The sequence below is a fragment of the Ambystoma mexicanum genome, chromosome 8 (genome assembly GCF_040938575.1).
Source record: "Ambystoma mexicanum isolate Mex_15411 chromosome 8, UKY_AmexF1_1, whole genome shotgun sequence".
NCBI lineage: Eukaryota > Metazoa > Chordata > Amphibia > Caudata > Ambystomatidae > Ambystoma > Ambystoma mexicanum.
The window spans coordinates 16297674-16312453 of NC_090929.1; the positions used below are offsets into that span (position 1 = coordinate 16297674).

Below are 14780 nucleotides of genomic sequence, written 5' to 3' on the forward strand. Positions count from 1 at the left end.
TTCTCTCTTGCGGCAGGACTCGGCACTGGGGTCTGGGTCTCTGACTCTTGCGGTTCAGTGCCTTAGAAGTTCTCTTACGTCTACGCAGTCCGCTCTGTGGCTCCATTCAGGACATAGGTGTCCGGGTGATGGGACACCGGTTCTTCTGTTTGCTTAGTGGCATGCCCCCTGGCTCGGCAGGCCCCTTACTGGTTGGGCACTCCACCTTCATCAAAGCAGCTGAGTTCCTTGGAGAGCGCCTTTCGTCTTAACCCACCAGGTCCTCCGCTTAGCTCTCCTTCCTTCATCAGAGGGACAGAATCCCTCCTCTGCATATTGGTGCGGGCTGGCGTTCTGTGTTCTCTGCCAGATGTTCTCTCTTCTGGATGATTTCTTGCTGGCCTTAAGTTCCTCCCTGTAAAGCAAGGGATAATTCCATTGGTCAGTAGTTTCCCCAGGAGGTGAAATCAAGTACAGATCAGTAACCCAGCCACCCACTTTAAAGAGACTCTGTATATTACCAGCTACACTTCCCATACAACCAACAAACATTGGGGTCTTGGTACAAGGGGGAGGTGAAATGGAACCGTGACTTGGCCGTTCCATGTCCTCAGACAGGTAGAGCAGGGTGGGCATCACCCAAGGTGGGATCTCGCTTGCCCTGACCCCTACGTAGGGTATGCCTCATCTGATTAGTCTTGAAGAGGAGAAGGGACAAATTCCCTGGATTCGTCACAGGTATTAATATACCTTCTGGCAAACAAAGCTCCACGTCCAAGTACATCAAAATCAATAAGGAGTCTCAAAGATTTGAGTTACACATGTGTTAAATGATTTAAAAACCTGCGTGGATCATAAGGGCAGGGACATAAGGCAACATAATATGGAGCAGTTGATCGAATTGCCAGAAAAACCACAATTCACTTCTGCAATTGTTTTGGCCCAGATGTCCATTACCTACACCCTGCAAAAAGGGCAAAAGCCAAATATAAGATTAATATTGCCGATTTCACTGTGCGGGCGGTAACAGTGCCCATTTCTAATCATTCGTTTGAATTGCCTAAACGAAATTTATGAAAATGACAACTCTTCCAATTGGTCAAAATCACACAGTATCACTGGAAAGAAATTCATAGTGCTTTATTATTTATTGGATATATTATCAAAACTTTGCAGCCATGGATCAAAACAAATCACCCTTTAGCTGTGTCAAGCATACATCTTACGTCAAATCCTCCCATGCTTCTAAAATGAGAGGCCACTTCAGCTGTATCAGTGGTCTTCTAGATCAGAACAGACAGAACATACCCTCCAACAAGGAGCCTTGACTGGCACTGGCCGCAGGAGTCACCACAATTAGAAAACAGTCTATCCAAGACAGAACAAAAAGGTGGTTCTCACCACTGGCTCGCTACTAGATGATGCCTTGACCGACATGGATATCTGGTGCCCCCACTGTTAAAGAAGAGAGACTTCTACAGGAGATGGAGTGTCTTTAAGTGGGAGTCTTCAATTAGATATTTGACAGGAGGGAATGTGGCGGCTACGGGTTGCGCAGACATGGTGCTGGCCTGCAAGGTGTACTGGCTGTTGTAAAGCCCCCCCGGGGGGGCTTTTTAGATAGAACTCACTCTGGTGTGCCTTGCACTGCGGTGGTACTGAACTCCAATCCCCAAGGTAATCAGACATGGCAGACTCCGGTCAGTCCCCAAGTAGGCACGGAGCTGCTACTCTTCCTCAGGATAGACTCCTTCCCCTTCCAAGATGGAGGGAGATGTTATTCTGCAGTGGATAAGCTGACCTAGCAAACCCGTCCGTGCTCCCCAGATTGTGGCGGGAGTGGGAGACTATACTCGAGCCCAGAATAATCAGGTGTGGTACGGACCTCCACAGTGCACCCTATATATATATATATATATATATATATATATATATATATATATATATATATATATATATATATATATATATATATATATATATATATATGGGACAGAGCTGCATGACACAGGATTGGCTGGAATGGTACAGGGCCCAGGGTCCCTTTTTAGGTAGAACTCACTCTGGTGTGCCTAGCACTGACGTGGTACTGAACTCCGATCCCCAAGTTAATCTGGCAGGCAGGCTTCAGGCACTCCCCACGCGGGTAGGGAGCGGCTACTCTGCCCCAGGATAAATAGACAAAGTAGACATCTCCCACTTCCCAGATGTGGAAAGAGAAGCGATTCTCCAGCGCATTAGCTGGTCCAGCAAACCCACCAATGCGCTCTAGAATGTGGAGAGACTATACTCTACCCTAGGATAAACCGATATGGTAGATCCCCTCCTCGCCATAGATGGGGAAACAGATATTATTCTGCTGAAGAATACACTGACCTAGCAAACCCGCAATGCTCTCCAGATTGGGGGTGGATGGGAGAATATACTCCATCTCAGACTAAGCTGACGTGGCAGACCCCTAAAAGGGTTCAGGAAGACAAGGCTATGCCCAGAATAAGACAATACACCCAGACAGAAAGTAGATGCTACCCAGTCCCAGGATGAGCCACATGGCAGAGCTCTGATACTTCCCAAAAAGAGGAATAAGATGCTCAACTCCAAAAAAAAGGGAGTTAGTGCAGTGCGCATACCGGCTGCCAGGGGTAGTTAATGCAGCTCTGCTGCCCCTCCTCCCCCAGTTCCAGCCATCTGCCTCAGGCACATGCTGCTCCTAATCTTCCATTTGCAATTTAAAACAAATCACATGTAGTGCCCTCAATAAATGGAAAATCTTTCTGCCTAAAACTGAACAGTGTGTGGTGGCTGGCAGCAACACAGGAAAGGCTTCCTTCCAGTGCCAATTTCAACCAGCACATTATAGGTCCAAGAGATTCGGAGGGGGACATGGCCACCTTCCTGTGCAATGGTGAAAAGGTCTGACACAACAGAGCAGATATGGAAGACTGTCGCTATGGAAACATGAAAGCATCTGCACCATAGGTTCCTCCCAGTCCATAGCGCACACCAATGTCTTCAACAGTTGACCATGGGCGACACCAAACTGAAAGGACAGCCTCTTCAATCTTTAGTCTTCCACATCCAAGTTGAACTCCTTGTACAGATCCTTTGTTGTCACACCTCGGAGCACAGCTGCAGGCAAGAGAGAGGTGGTTAGAACCAGACGGATGCCCAAACATGCACCCACCAAGGAATGACATCCAAAAAGAAGCAGAATACGCAGATGCTGGCCACCAGGCTCACTCACCAGAAAACTAGAAGGGGTGAACACCGAGCCCACATTTTGGAACAGGGGAATCTGTTTGCTACATTTGCCTAGCTGAAAATGCCTAATGTTTTAACACAATACACTTTTGTTCAAGAAGAAAAAATAACATCAAATTTTTCCAAAAACGATATCCTTGGTTTTGTTGCAGCAAACGATATCCTTGGTTTTGTTGCAGCTCAATTTTAAGCTTGTTACAATGAGTCTTCAGAATGACAGGGCTGAGAAGGATGCAATTGTACTGGGTGGGTCACAATAAAATTGTTTATTTGTACAATTTGGGATGTTCCCCGAGGCTAAACTCTAATATCAGACAGTCTCTGTCAATCTAAAGGGCATTTTCACATTCTCAGTTCGCGCTATAGTTGATAGAGTACTTAAATAGGCCCATATAGCTAGGAATTACCTTTGAAGGCAAAAAAACATTTGCAAGTTAGGGCTTGCACACTATTACCTGAAGCAGACACATAGTAAACCGCCTTCCATTCAATTCACTGCCGTGAATGGAAGTCCTTTGATTTTGTTGATGGGTCATTTATTATTACACGTGTGTCTGAGGCGCAACAAGGCAAGGGGGTGGTGGTGAGGGTGGAGCAATCCTACTAGGCCTTGTACATTCTGATCGTGCAAGTGCAGGTTATTTATAACGAGCTTGATTACAAGCGCGAATCCGGGATTCGAAACTCGGTTGCTCAGCGTGGTCTTGCTTCCAAGACCTGCGCATTGCCACAGAGCTATCCTCCCTTCTACCAGGTCTACCTACGTCAATGCTTAATGAAAGACATGGCATGTTAGGAAAATGCTGGCATGACAGGGAAAGGGCATCACATATTTGTTGACCGGGGCAATTGCTGGCATGTTGACCATGGAAGGTGTGTGCTTACAGGGGTAAAAACTGAGATGCTGGGGCAAACCCATCAAAGGTGTGTCCTTAAAACTGGAAAATGCTTGCATTTTGGGGAAAGTCCTCACAGTCATCCATTTATGAATTAAATTATTCTGTGCAATTGGCAAGTGAAAATATGTTTTCATTATTTGAAAAAACAGAACTTTTTGTATTTCAAACATTCGTTGGAGCTCACAAATCACTAGTAACGAAAAGGCGCATTTTGTGGATACAGGCCCTCCTCACATCAGGGATCATGTTGGTGCAAGGTGCTACGCGTGCCATATACTCATCACAAAAGCAGTGCAGGTGGCATTTATTTATTGCATTTGTGTAACGCCCAGACATGGGGATATCACAGCGTCTGTATAGAAGGTGGGAAGAACATTCAAGAAGTACAGAGAGGTTGCTGTAGCGTTGTCATATTTGTCAAAAAACCAGGTTTTGACAGGTTTACGGAAGGTCTCGGTTCATTTCTGATGTTAGGAGGGACAGTGCTGTGGCGCAGAAGCTGGCACCTCCTGCCCTTTCATTTTTTAATCTTGGAGTAAGCAGGCAAGTCGGCAGGAAGATTGTAAAGTGTGCACAGAGAGCTTAATGTGGTTGTTATTGGGGAGCCTCTTTATAGACACAGCAGAGCACGCTAGCCAGCGGTTTGAATTTGATGCCCCACCTGGGCAACCTGTAATAAAGGGTTAACAAGCCCAGTCCATAAATGTTCACTAAGCCTTGCTTCTTGGTTAAAAAGTCCAACCACCCCAATGTACCTGAAGTGGAAGAGTTTCTTTGACGGTTTGTCGACGGAATTCTTTGAGGGTGTACTCCCTTTTAAGCAGGAGCCACTGGGCATCGAAAACCTCGAGGAAATGTGAAACACTGGTGGCGTTACAGTAGCTTAGACCTTTGCAGTGCTCTTCGGCGATCGATCGTGGAAGTCCTGGGATGATGAGGCGTGAGACCTCGATGCAAAGTGTTCGGTGCCGCAAATAATACTCGGTGATGGATGCAGGCCGGGCAGCGGGAGTCGCGTTCAGCAGTCCTCTGGCCTGTCCGTACGTCAGCCGCAGCACGTACCTCAGGAGGAAAGCTTCGGTGATAGGGACTCCACCACAGGCTGGAACTCTCTGTCAGTGTACTTGGGACATCTTTGTCGACTTCTGGTGGCGGGAAACCCACTGGCGGAATTTCCACGGTAGCCGGCGACCTCGACTTTCTCTGGCGGGACCAAGTGGTCATCAGTGATGGCAAGGGAGCCCTCTGTCATATGTTCTTAGGCAAGAGTGGAGCTGTCTCGGCTCAGGGCGTCAAGCAGCACAGCGTCAAGGTGTCCCCACTTCTGGGTGACACAATTCGACTGGCTTCCAGCAGTCACAGAAATCTTCCGAACCCAGGTCGACGTCAATGAACTTCGATGGCCTCAATGTCCCGGCGTTCTCTTCAGGATTCTCGGCAACCCCTTCTCCAGACATCAGACTCACGGAACTGGCTTCCAGGGTGCCTCGATGAAGAACAGTAGTTTTTGCACGATGGTCCCTCGTAGCTCAGGTAGAGGCCTCCTAGCCAGGTGCTCTCTCAGATCGGTCCTCAACAGCTTTTAGATTTGGTCGAAAGAAAGCAGCATCAATTCTTCTCCCAGCTGGGCTTCAAGGATAAGCAGCTTCAAGTTTCAACTTTAACTTCTGAACACATTGGTAAGTGAGAGGTCCCCAGATATACACATCTGTCCCTCGTTCACTCTGGCTGAGCCAGGCTCAGTCAGCCAATCACACAGCAATCAGGCTCACAGGCATTCAGGCCAATCACTTCCATCCAGACACCCATAACAGGGTCTATGGATTGGGGCAAGCACTCAGCCTCTAAGCAAACCACATTGCATTCCTGTCAGATTCAGGCAGGGCTGTCTCATTCATTGTGTCACTCACACAGAAACCAGACACCCATAACATTGAATGCATATTGTTCACACACTATTCACACAAGTCCCACCCCAAGGATGTACCCAGAACATAACGTCAATGGGAAGGCTCCAGCCAGTCTGGCTTGGACTTCCTGCACAATACCATATATGGTTCTTCGACCCAACAGCCAGTCAGGTGAAGGGACAGAGTCAGGGCTGCCCAGGACTTTGGGAAAACAAGTTAACAGGCAATAGAAACCAAGAGGCCCCAGGGTCCATCTTGCATTCTTTCAGGAATCCACAGATTCCTATGGCAGGGCCTGGGTATCCCAACATGGAGGATACTCAGAGTCCCTGTCACATCAGCATGAAGCTGCCACCAGCCCATACCCTGCTCTGTAGGCAACACACAGGTGCCCAAAAACATACACTAGGGGTACAAGGTTGTACCCCCGCCCAGGGGTGTCATAAGGGTATCCCAAGGGTGTCTGTTCACCCCAACCAAAAAGAGGAAGAGCTGCACTGCCAGGGGTCCCAACTGGACTCCTGTGCAGAAAATAACACAGAACACACATAAGGAGTACAGGACAAAGACAGGGAGGCCCTGTCCCTACAATGCATTTCCAGCATCACAGCTCCTCCCAGGCACGGCCACTCAGACCTCTTACCTCTCCTTATTCTCTGGCACCTTTTCCTCTTATGTGCCGCTTTCACTCTGTTCTTTCCTTATTTTGTTGCGCGCCCTGCACGCCTTTGTTTCCTGTCGTACACACTTGCACCTTCTTTCCACCCTTCAGTGCCTCTTGCACACTTCTCTTTCATTTCCACCGACTCTCTTGCACCCTTTGTGTTTCCTGTGGGTCGCTTGCCCCCTTTTCTCATGTTTGGGTTACTTTCACCCTCTGTTCATTGTCCATTTTTTTTTTTATACAGGGAGGTCGGAAAAGATCCCCCGTGAAATAAGACTTTGTCGTATGTGTGGAAATTAAATCAAAATGGCCCGTCATGTGTTAACTCAGTGCCCAATGATGTTTAATCATTACGATAAGGGCTATGTGCTGCTCCTGGTAAACTCGGAACAGAGAGAGGGAGACCAACTCTGGAGCACCATTATGGGTGCGGAATCTGTTCCAATTATGGCCGCTGTGTTTTAGATTTGGAAATGTAGTAATATTCGTATAGACTGACCTTGATCCCGTACCTCTACGAAGATTTCCAGTTTATAAGATTTTATATAACAAATGTTGTCAAGTACTTTGCATTTTATTCTTAACTATTCGTTTTATATTTTGATAGATATTGTATTTTAAATATTTTAACAAATGTGCCCTTTCATTTTTTCTTATGTTTCTTAATAAATGTGTTTAAGATTTATTCTAACCAAATATGCACACAAGAAAACAATAACAAACAAAAAAAACATTAAATTGTTCTTCTCACGGTCTCCGTCGCTTGTGCCCCTCTCCTTATTTTTAAGTCACTCGAACCCCCTCTTAGCTGCTGTTGCACTGCTACCACACTTGCTCCGTCTTTCTTTACTTCTGCGCCTCTAGCAGACCTTTTCTTACATTCCGCTTTCTCTTGATATGATGTATGATAGGTTATTTAAAACACGATTAATACCCAGAGGTTTCTAAGCACGGACCCTGTTGCCGCCGAGCTATCCTCTTGCCGCTTTTCAGCTGTAGCCTGCTTTGTTTTGCTTTACCTTTACCTTTTTTCGCTTTGCTTTGCTTTGTTGCCGCTTTTGCTCATCAGGCTCTTCCGTTCACACCACTCCTGCTCTGGCCACCTGCACGCTACCGAGTTTCTCCCTGCATCACGAAACTCATCAACGGTAGCGCGGCACCGGCAAGCAGGTCAAACCAGTTCAAATGAGTTCAGGTCAAGGTCTCACCACCTGCCCCTCAGATACCCATGGAACCCACAAACGTGCCACGGAACAAGCACTGGCCTAAACAAGGCCAATACAGTGGATTCCGTCCACTGCTGGCTCCCTGGAGACACGGCTCCCTCGCCACGCTGCAGCCTTTTACACACATAGGGCCAGCGTCTCTGCGTGGCGCACTCTACCAGTCCTTATGGCTCCTCTCCCCTTGCAGGCTTCTGCTCCTTGGCCTCCTGGTTCCATCCAGCAACCCCAGCTTGCTCAATGATCCTGGCGGAATCACCCTTTATATATCAATTGGAGTCAGGTGTGCAGTTAGAGAAAAGTGCCTGACCTTGCCGGACTCTATTAGTGGGACAATTCAAAGGTTAAATGGTAGGCCTCCCGTCGTATTCCTATGTTGTTATGGGTAAGGTTCATTATTCTTGGTCGCCTCTTCCTCGTCCCAGTATTTGTTGGAAATGGGGCGGGGGAGTTGTGTTTCTGATAATACATGTGTGACACCTTATCGTCCCTTTCTCACTTAAGGATTATAATGATGTGTATGATATTGAATGAGTGGTGTTTCTAATTTCTTCTGATTGGGAGAGTTGGGGTAGTTGCAATGAATGGGTGTTTGTTCCAGTTTCGCTAGTTTCATTAGAGGAAGATGACCGGGAAGGAGAAAGTTGGCTTCCAGAATGCCGTCTCGGTTTTCAGGGAAGAGAGAAAAGGTTAGTGTCATGTTTTGGAAAAAGATTTGGTTTACCTTTAGATCTTGAACTTGAAGGAAAGTCATGGGGTAAGACCAGGTCTGGATGACAATATCCCATGAAAGTAGAGGGTAGGATGGAGTGGGGCAAGATATGGGGAAATACCATGTCTCGCCTTAAGGCGCTCTCCCCTCAATCCCCATGGTCCCACTACCCAGGTTATATTCTCTCGCTTGTCCACCCCCAGCGTCAGGATAGAAGAGGAATGGCCCTCCCTTGGCCACCTGAAAAAAGGATACCCGGGGTATAATTAGTGAGAACACACTCAGATTTCTCACAAGAGGCAGTGTCGAGGGATTTGTTTCCAGTGATGAGGAGAATCTGGGTGTCAGCAAAGTTGGTGTAGGGAATGCTGAGGGTGTCTAGGTGGTCGAATAAAGGCTTAGTTTAGATATTGTAGAGGGTCCAGGAAATGCAGGAACCTTTAGGTACTCTGAGAGGGACAGCACTGCATCCCTGATGAAGACTCGGTGCGTTAGCTCAGGATGGATTTGATCCACGAGGATGCCTCATTAGAGAAGTGGAAGTTAGGGGAAAGGTGTTGACAATGCATTTGTGGTCCACGAGGTCAAATGCTGCAGAGGTCAAGGAGGAGGAGGATGGCAAGATTACCCGAATCACGGATACTGTCTAATTGGATTTTGAGGTTTAAGGGAGCTGTTTCCATGCTGCGTTAGGGACAAAATAAACCAGATTGTCGTGCTCCAAGCAGGTGGTGGTGTTCTACGAAATGTTGGATTTGGGAGTATGCCACACAATCCAATATTCTGAGGAGGAAAGGAACAGAGGCGATAGGGCAGCAGTTGGTGGGGAGAGGTCAAGCAAAGGTTTAAGGAGTGAGGTGGCCCGGGCTGCTAGGAGGTAGGTGGCCAATGAGTTGGATATGAAGGCGGCATTGACGAAATCAGTAATGATAGGGGCGAGTGTAGTGGTCCATAGCTTAATGATGTCCTCTGGGCAGGAGTCCCCTTTACAATTGGAGGGTTTGAGTGCATGAATAGTTTTGAGTACTTCTGTCTGGGTGACTGGAGAGAAGTGGAAGGGGGAGCGAGGGTGGATTGGGGGAGGAGAAGGCATCAATACATTCATGGGGAGAGGTTTCATGGCGAGTAGCAATTATCTCAGTTTGTCCATTTTGTTAGGAAGGGTGGTTTTGATCGTCGAACTCCAAGCTTTATCTGTGCAAATGGGGAAGAGCTCTTTAGAGTTAGAGCTGGCATTGGCAATTCTGGTGTTGTGGGAATGGGCTTTGGATGGGACTAGGGCATTTTTGGAGGTTTTGGCAGAGCTGGTGAAGGCTTCGAGATGGGGTGGGAGGTTTTCTCCATTAATGCTTGAGGGCTCTTTTGTGTCTGCAGAGAATAGTATGGTCTTTGGAGAACCATATATTAGCCGGTCTACCTGTTTTAGGGTATTTTAGGTTTGAGGGGAGCATATTAGTGCATAGTGAAACAGTGGGCGTGATACAGAGGACAGGTAGGGCCAGAGAGTCCTTGCTTATAGGGGCATGGGAAGGGAGCAGTGATTGTAGAGGGGGTGCAAGTGTTTCTTCAGTAAGCTTGCGGGTGTAGCAGGATAAGACGGTAATGGTGGTTTGCGATATGAGGAACTCAGAGTGGACAGAACAGGGTAGTGGGCTAATGGATGCTAAAGCGATGAAGGCGTAAACTGCGAGTATCCTCTCAAGGGTACAACTTTTGCAGTGCATGGGTGTAGAGACTTGCTGTGTGAACCTCATCTCTGCAAGTGCGTCAATGAGCCGGAGGCTCTAGCGTCAGTAGGATCATTAAAACCAAGATTGAAGACACCCAGCAGGTTTCATAAGGGGTGTGAGGAGTAGAGGTAGGTCAGACTCAGGGGAACTCTAAGTTGGGCTGTCGATAAAGGAGTAGGAGGTTGCTGGTGGTTTGAAGATTGAGGCTCAGTTTCTTGAGCAGTATGTCATAGCCTGGTACTGGAAGAGTGGGAATCGGTCTGAAGAGCAGGGCTGAATTGAGGATGAAGGCTATGCCGCCTTCTGGTGTGGTGGGGCGGTCTGCTCTGAGGTTAGCGTAGCCAGATGGAATGGCTAGGGAGAGAAGGGGGCCTGAAGCATTGTGGAGCCAGGATGGCAAGGATGTCATGGTGGTGATCTGTGATGAGGTTGTGTATGTGTGTCGCATACGTGCTAAGTGAGCGAGCATTGATGGCAGCTGATGAAGGGGATTCAAGTATGTTGATTATGCTGGATTTGTTGCATCCTTTGACACGGTCGACTTTGATTTATTGTTGACCAGACTTCTAGTATAAGTCGTCCAGGAGTCAGAGGCTGCCTTGAAATGGTTCTCTTCCTTCCTGAAAAATAAATAAATAATCAGGCCCAAGTAGTCAAGCTGGGAGGTTACTATTGTAAAGCTCTCCCAGTATTATGTGGAGTTCCACAGTCACTGACATTGTTTAATATCCATCTTAGGACAGTGGACATCTTTTCCAGGTTTAACCTGAAATACTATTCATAAACAGACAAATATGTCATATTAAAATCAGCACCAGAAGCAACAGAGCGTGTCTTGGCCTGTGCTGAAGCTATAAAAGGCTAGATGGTGGAAAGCAGGTTTCAGTTAAACCCCACAAAACTGAGGTCATAGTATTTGGACCAAAGCATTTTCTAAACAAATGCCATGCATCCACCCCTTGTCCAGCAGGTTTTGATTCAGCTGCATCCTTCTCCTATAAGGTTAAGAAATTAGGCTGCATTTGGAAAGCATCTCTGGGCAGCAATGTCCATGTTTCAGAGGTAGTTAAATCTGTCTATTTTCAACTTAGACTCCTGAAACCTATCTTGCCTCTTGTTTCTCAATCAGAACCGTGCCATGATTATAGGTAATATGGTAAACTCAAGATTGGATTATTGCGGCACGCTGCTACTTAGAGCTCCGGATTGTCAACTGCAACGACTCCAGGTACTTCAGAACGCTGCTGTTCGATTAATGTACAATCTCCCAAAAAGAGTCTCAATCTCCAAGTACTGTCAAAAACTGCACCGGTTGCCAGAGCGTGAAAGAATTGAATTCCAACTACTATGCCTGATTTTCAGGTACATTCAGAGAACCGTGCCCAGATACCTGATCTCAAGAATTAAGATCCATCAGCCAGCACATACTTTACGTTCCTCCAGGGACAATCTCCTGGCTGTCCCCTTATCTAAATGCCACCGATGCTTCTCCATCAGGGCCCCCACTCCCCAACTCTGGAATGAACTTCCAGCCACAATGCGGAATATGTCATCGATTAGTCCCTTTTGGAAAAAGGAACTATAAACATACCTGTTCCAGTGATTAATTGGGTCCTGTGACTGCATCCTCGATGTGAGCAAAGGATCTTAACACCTGCGCCTAGATGCAGTTTATTGCTTAGTTCCTAAAGGATGTGTGCATGATAAATCCCTTGTCTAATCTAATCTAATTCACAAAGGCACATTTGAGAGACGAGGTATGGTTAGCTTTGGACGTATTTAAAGGGTTAGAGGGAGCGTTAGTGAGGTGAGGGTAAGTGATGGCTGGAAAGGGGGATGGGGTGGGGAGTGCGAGAGGAGCGCCTAAGGCGTCTGGAATTGCCAGCAATCAGTGTGTGGCTGATCCAATGGTGTGGGAGTGGAGGTTGGCCAATTGTTGTACACCAACACGTGGGTGGATATGGTTGGAAGTAGGGCATAGTTGCAGATAACAATGGTAGTGTCGGAGAGGGGGGGTAGGAAGTGGGTAGAGTAGGGAAGTGTAGGTGTGTAAAGGTTGGGGGTGGCACGGAAGGCACCCAGTGGTGGCATGGCAAGGAGAGGCAGGAGGAAGGCAGTAGGAAGGGGAAGAGTTGGTTGGATGGAGCGCGGCATAGAGGTCTCGCATGTAGATGGCTTGGAGGGAGCATTAAAGTGCGAGTGGAGCCACTGATGGGTAGTGTAGCCGGTTGAGGAGGTGTGAAAGAGGCGGTAGGAATGGGATGAGTGGTGGTGTGAAAGGGCTAGAACTCGGATTGGTAAAGCAATGGCGTTGAACTGCTTTTCTTTTTTTTTTATTATTAAGTTTATTGAATTTTATATAAAACATACAAGCAACAAACGTATCAGCATTGTAATCGTAGAACTCATTGCATAGAATCCACACCCCATAACCATCCCCAACCTTCACAGAATCTAAAAAGCAAAACAGGCCAACTTATTATCACATGTCATCCAAAAACCCACCCCACATATCATCAAACAATTTCAACTTTTTGTTCCTGCGAAGGATAACCTTCTCAATTCTGGCCACTTGCCTCAAGTCCTCCACCCATTCTGAACAGGTCGGTCTCTCATCACATTTCCATTTTCTCAAAACAATTTTTTTCGCAGAATTTGTAGCCCTAAAAAAACAGCATTTCTGTGGATAAGTGAGATCTTCCACTTTATCATCCTCACCCAAGATGATAGTGTTATAATCAAAATCCTCTTGCAGTAATAGAACCTCATTAATCCTTTCAGTGACACTCCTCCAAAATGTCCTCAGTTCATAACAGTCCCAGATCAAGTGTTCAAAGGAGCCGACATCATGCTTACACCTCCAACAGGACTCTGAGTCAATCATCCCTCTCGCATAAAGTCTCTGGGTAGTCTAAAACACTCTATTAAGAATTTTGATTTGGCGGCATTGTTCTCCAAGATTAATGGATGTCAGAGTTACGTTTTTACAAAGAAACCTCCACCTCTCCACAGTCATATCAGAGCCAAGGACCTCAGACCACTTAGTTAACAACCCCTCTGCTGGCGTGTACTGTTGGCTCAGATTTCTATATACTTTGGACGCCATACCACCTAATGTCTTATATTCAGGTAGCCATAACTGCCAACCACCGCCATCAACAGTTCTCTTGTTCCGCAGCAAACCTCTCAATTTTCTGTATTCACCCACTGTACAGTCTCTGAGATCTTTAATTTGTGAAAGTCTTCTATAGCTGATTCATTTGCCGTCTTCCATCAGATCACTCAACCATAGTACACCACTCAGGCGCCAGTTCAACCACAATAGCGGCCTCCCATTCAGCAAAATACCTGGATTCAACCAGATAGGGATGTAATCATTATCACATACCTTACTTTTCTTCCATAGTTCCCTCCAACAAGTTCTCAGGAATCTTGTCGGCAGAAATGAGCGATAACCAGATCCATCCACCGTGGACAGTATGGCCCTAGGCGGCAACGGAGAAGAACTACTTGATTCCGCCAGCGTCCAAACATCCTTCGAATCTTCAATAAATGGAACCTGATGCCTGGCTCCAAAGGCCAAATGATAATTCTCAAAGTCAGGAACCCCCAAACCTCCACAGTCTTGGGGCAGCTGCAATTTCCACAAGCTGAGGCGTGGCTGTTTGTTCTCCCAGAGAAAAGACTGGATTAAACTCTTAATTTTCCGCCAATGGCCCTTCTTTACGTCCAGGGGAAGCACACTGAGCACATAGTTGATTCGCGGTGTTGATGTCATTTTGATGGCATTCACTCTCCCCCAGAGACTCAATTTAAGTGCATTCCATCTCTTCAGGTCCACCTTCAAAGATTGAATCACATCCATTATTTTCGAGACATCATTCGTTAGCCAAATCCCAAGGTATCGCATCTTATTCGGACACCACTTAAAGGGAAAACCCTGCATCTTCAAAACAGTGCAAGTGGTTGATGCCGGCAGCGCTTCCGACTTGGTCCAATTGATCTTGTATCCAGAAACCTTGTTGAACACATCGATCAACTCCATCAGCACAGGAATGGAGCTCTCCACATTCTGAACCACCACCAGCATGTCATCCGCATACAACCAAACTTTCTGGGAGGCTGCACCAAAGCGTACGCCCTCAATTCTATCCTCTTCTCTTATCCTCACTGCCAGCAATTCCATGGCGATCACAAACAGAATTGGCGACAGTGGACAGCCTTGCCTCGTCCCTCTCCCAAGTTCAAAAATGCCCGAGTCCATGCCATTAGTCCGAACACAAGCAGTCGGCCGGGAATACAGCAGTTTTATCCATCCGATCATGGTATCTCCAAAACCAAAGCCTTTCAATGTACTTAAAAGATATGTCCATTCAATACGGTCGAAAGCTTTCTCAGCATC

The 14780-nt window shown here is 46.9% G+C and overlaps 1 protein-coding gene across 1 annotated transcript in view; it reads right to left on the reverse strand.

The window, feature by feature from the left end:
- Nucleotides 1-1104: 1104 nt before the first annotated feature.
- The window catches only part of SWI5 (SWI5 homologous recombination repair protein), a 31566-nt gene continuing 17890 nt past the window's right edge, over nucleotides 1105-14780 (reverse strand). The window contains exon 5 of the mRNA XM_069609144.1: nucleotides 1105-3108. Coding sequence (XP_069465245.1) covers nucleotides 3044-3108 — 65 coding nt within the window. The 3' untranslated portion in view covers nucleotides 1105-3043. The remainder of the gene's footprint in view (nucleotides 3109-14780) is intronic.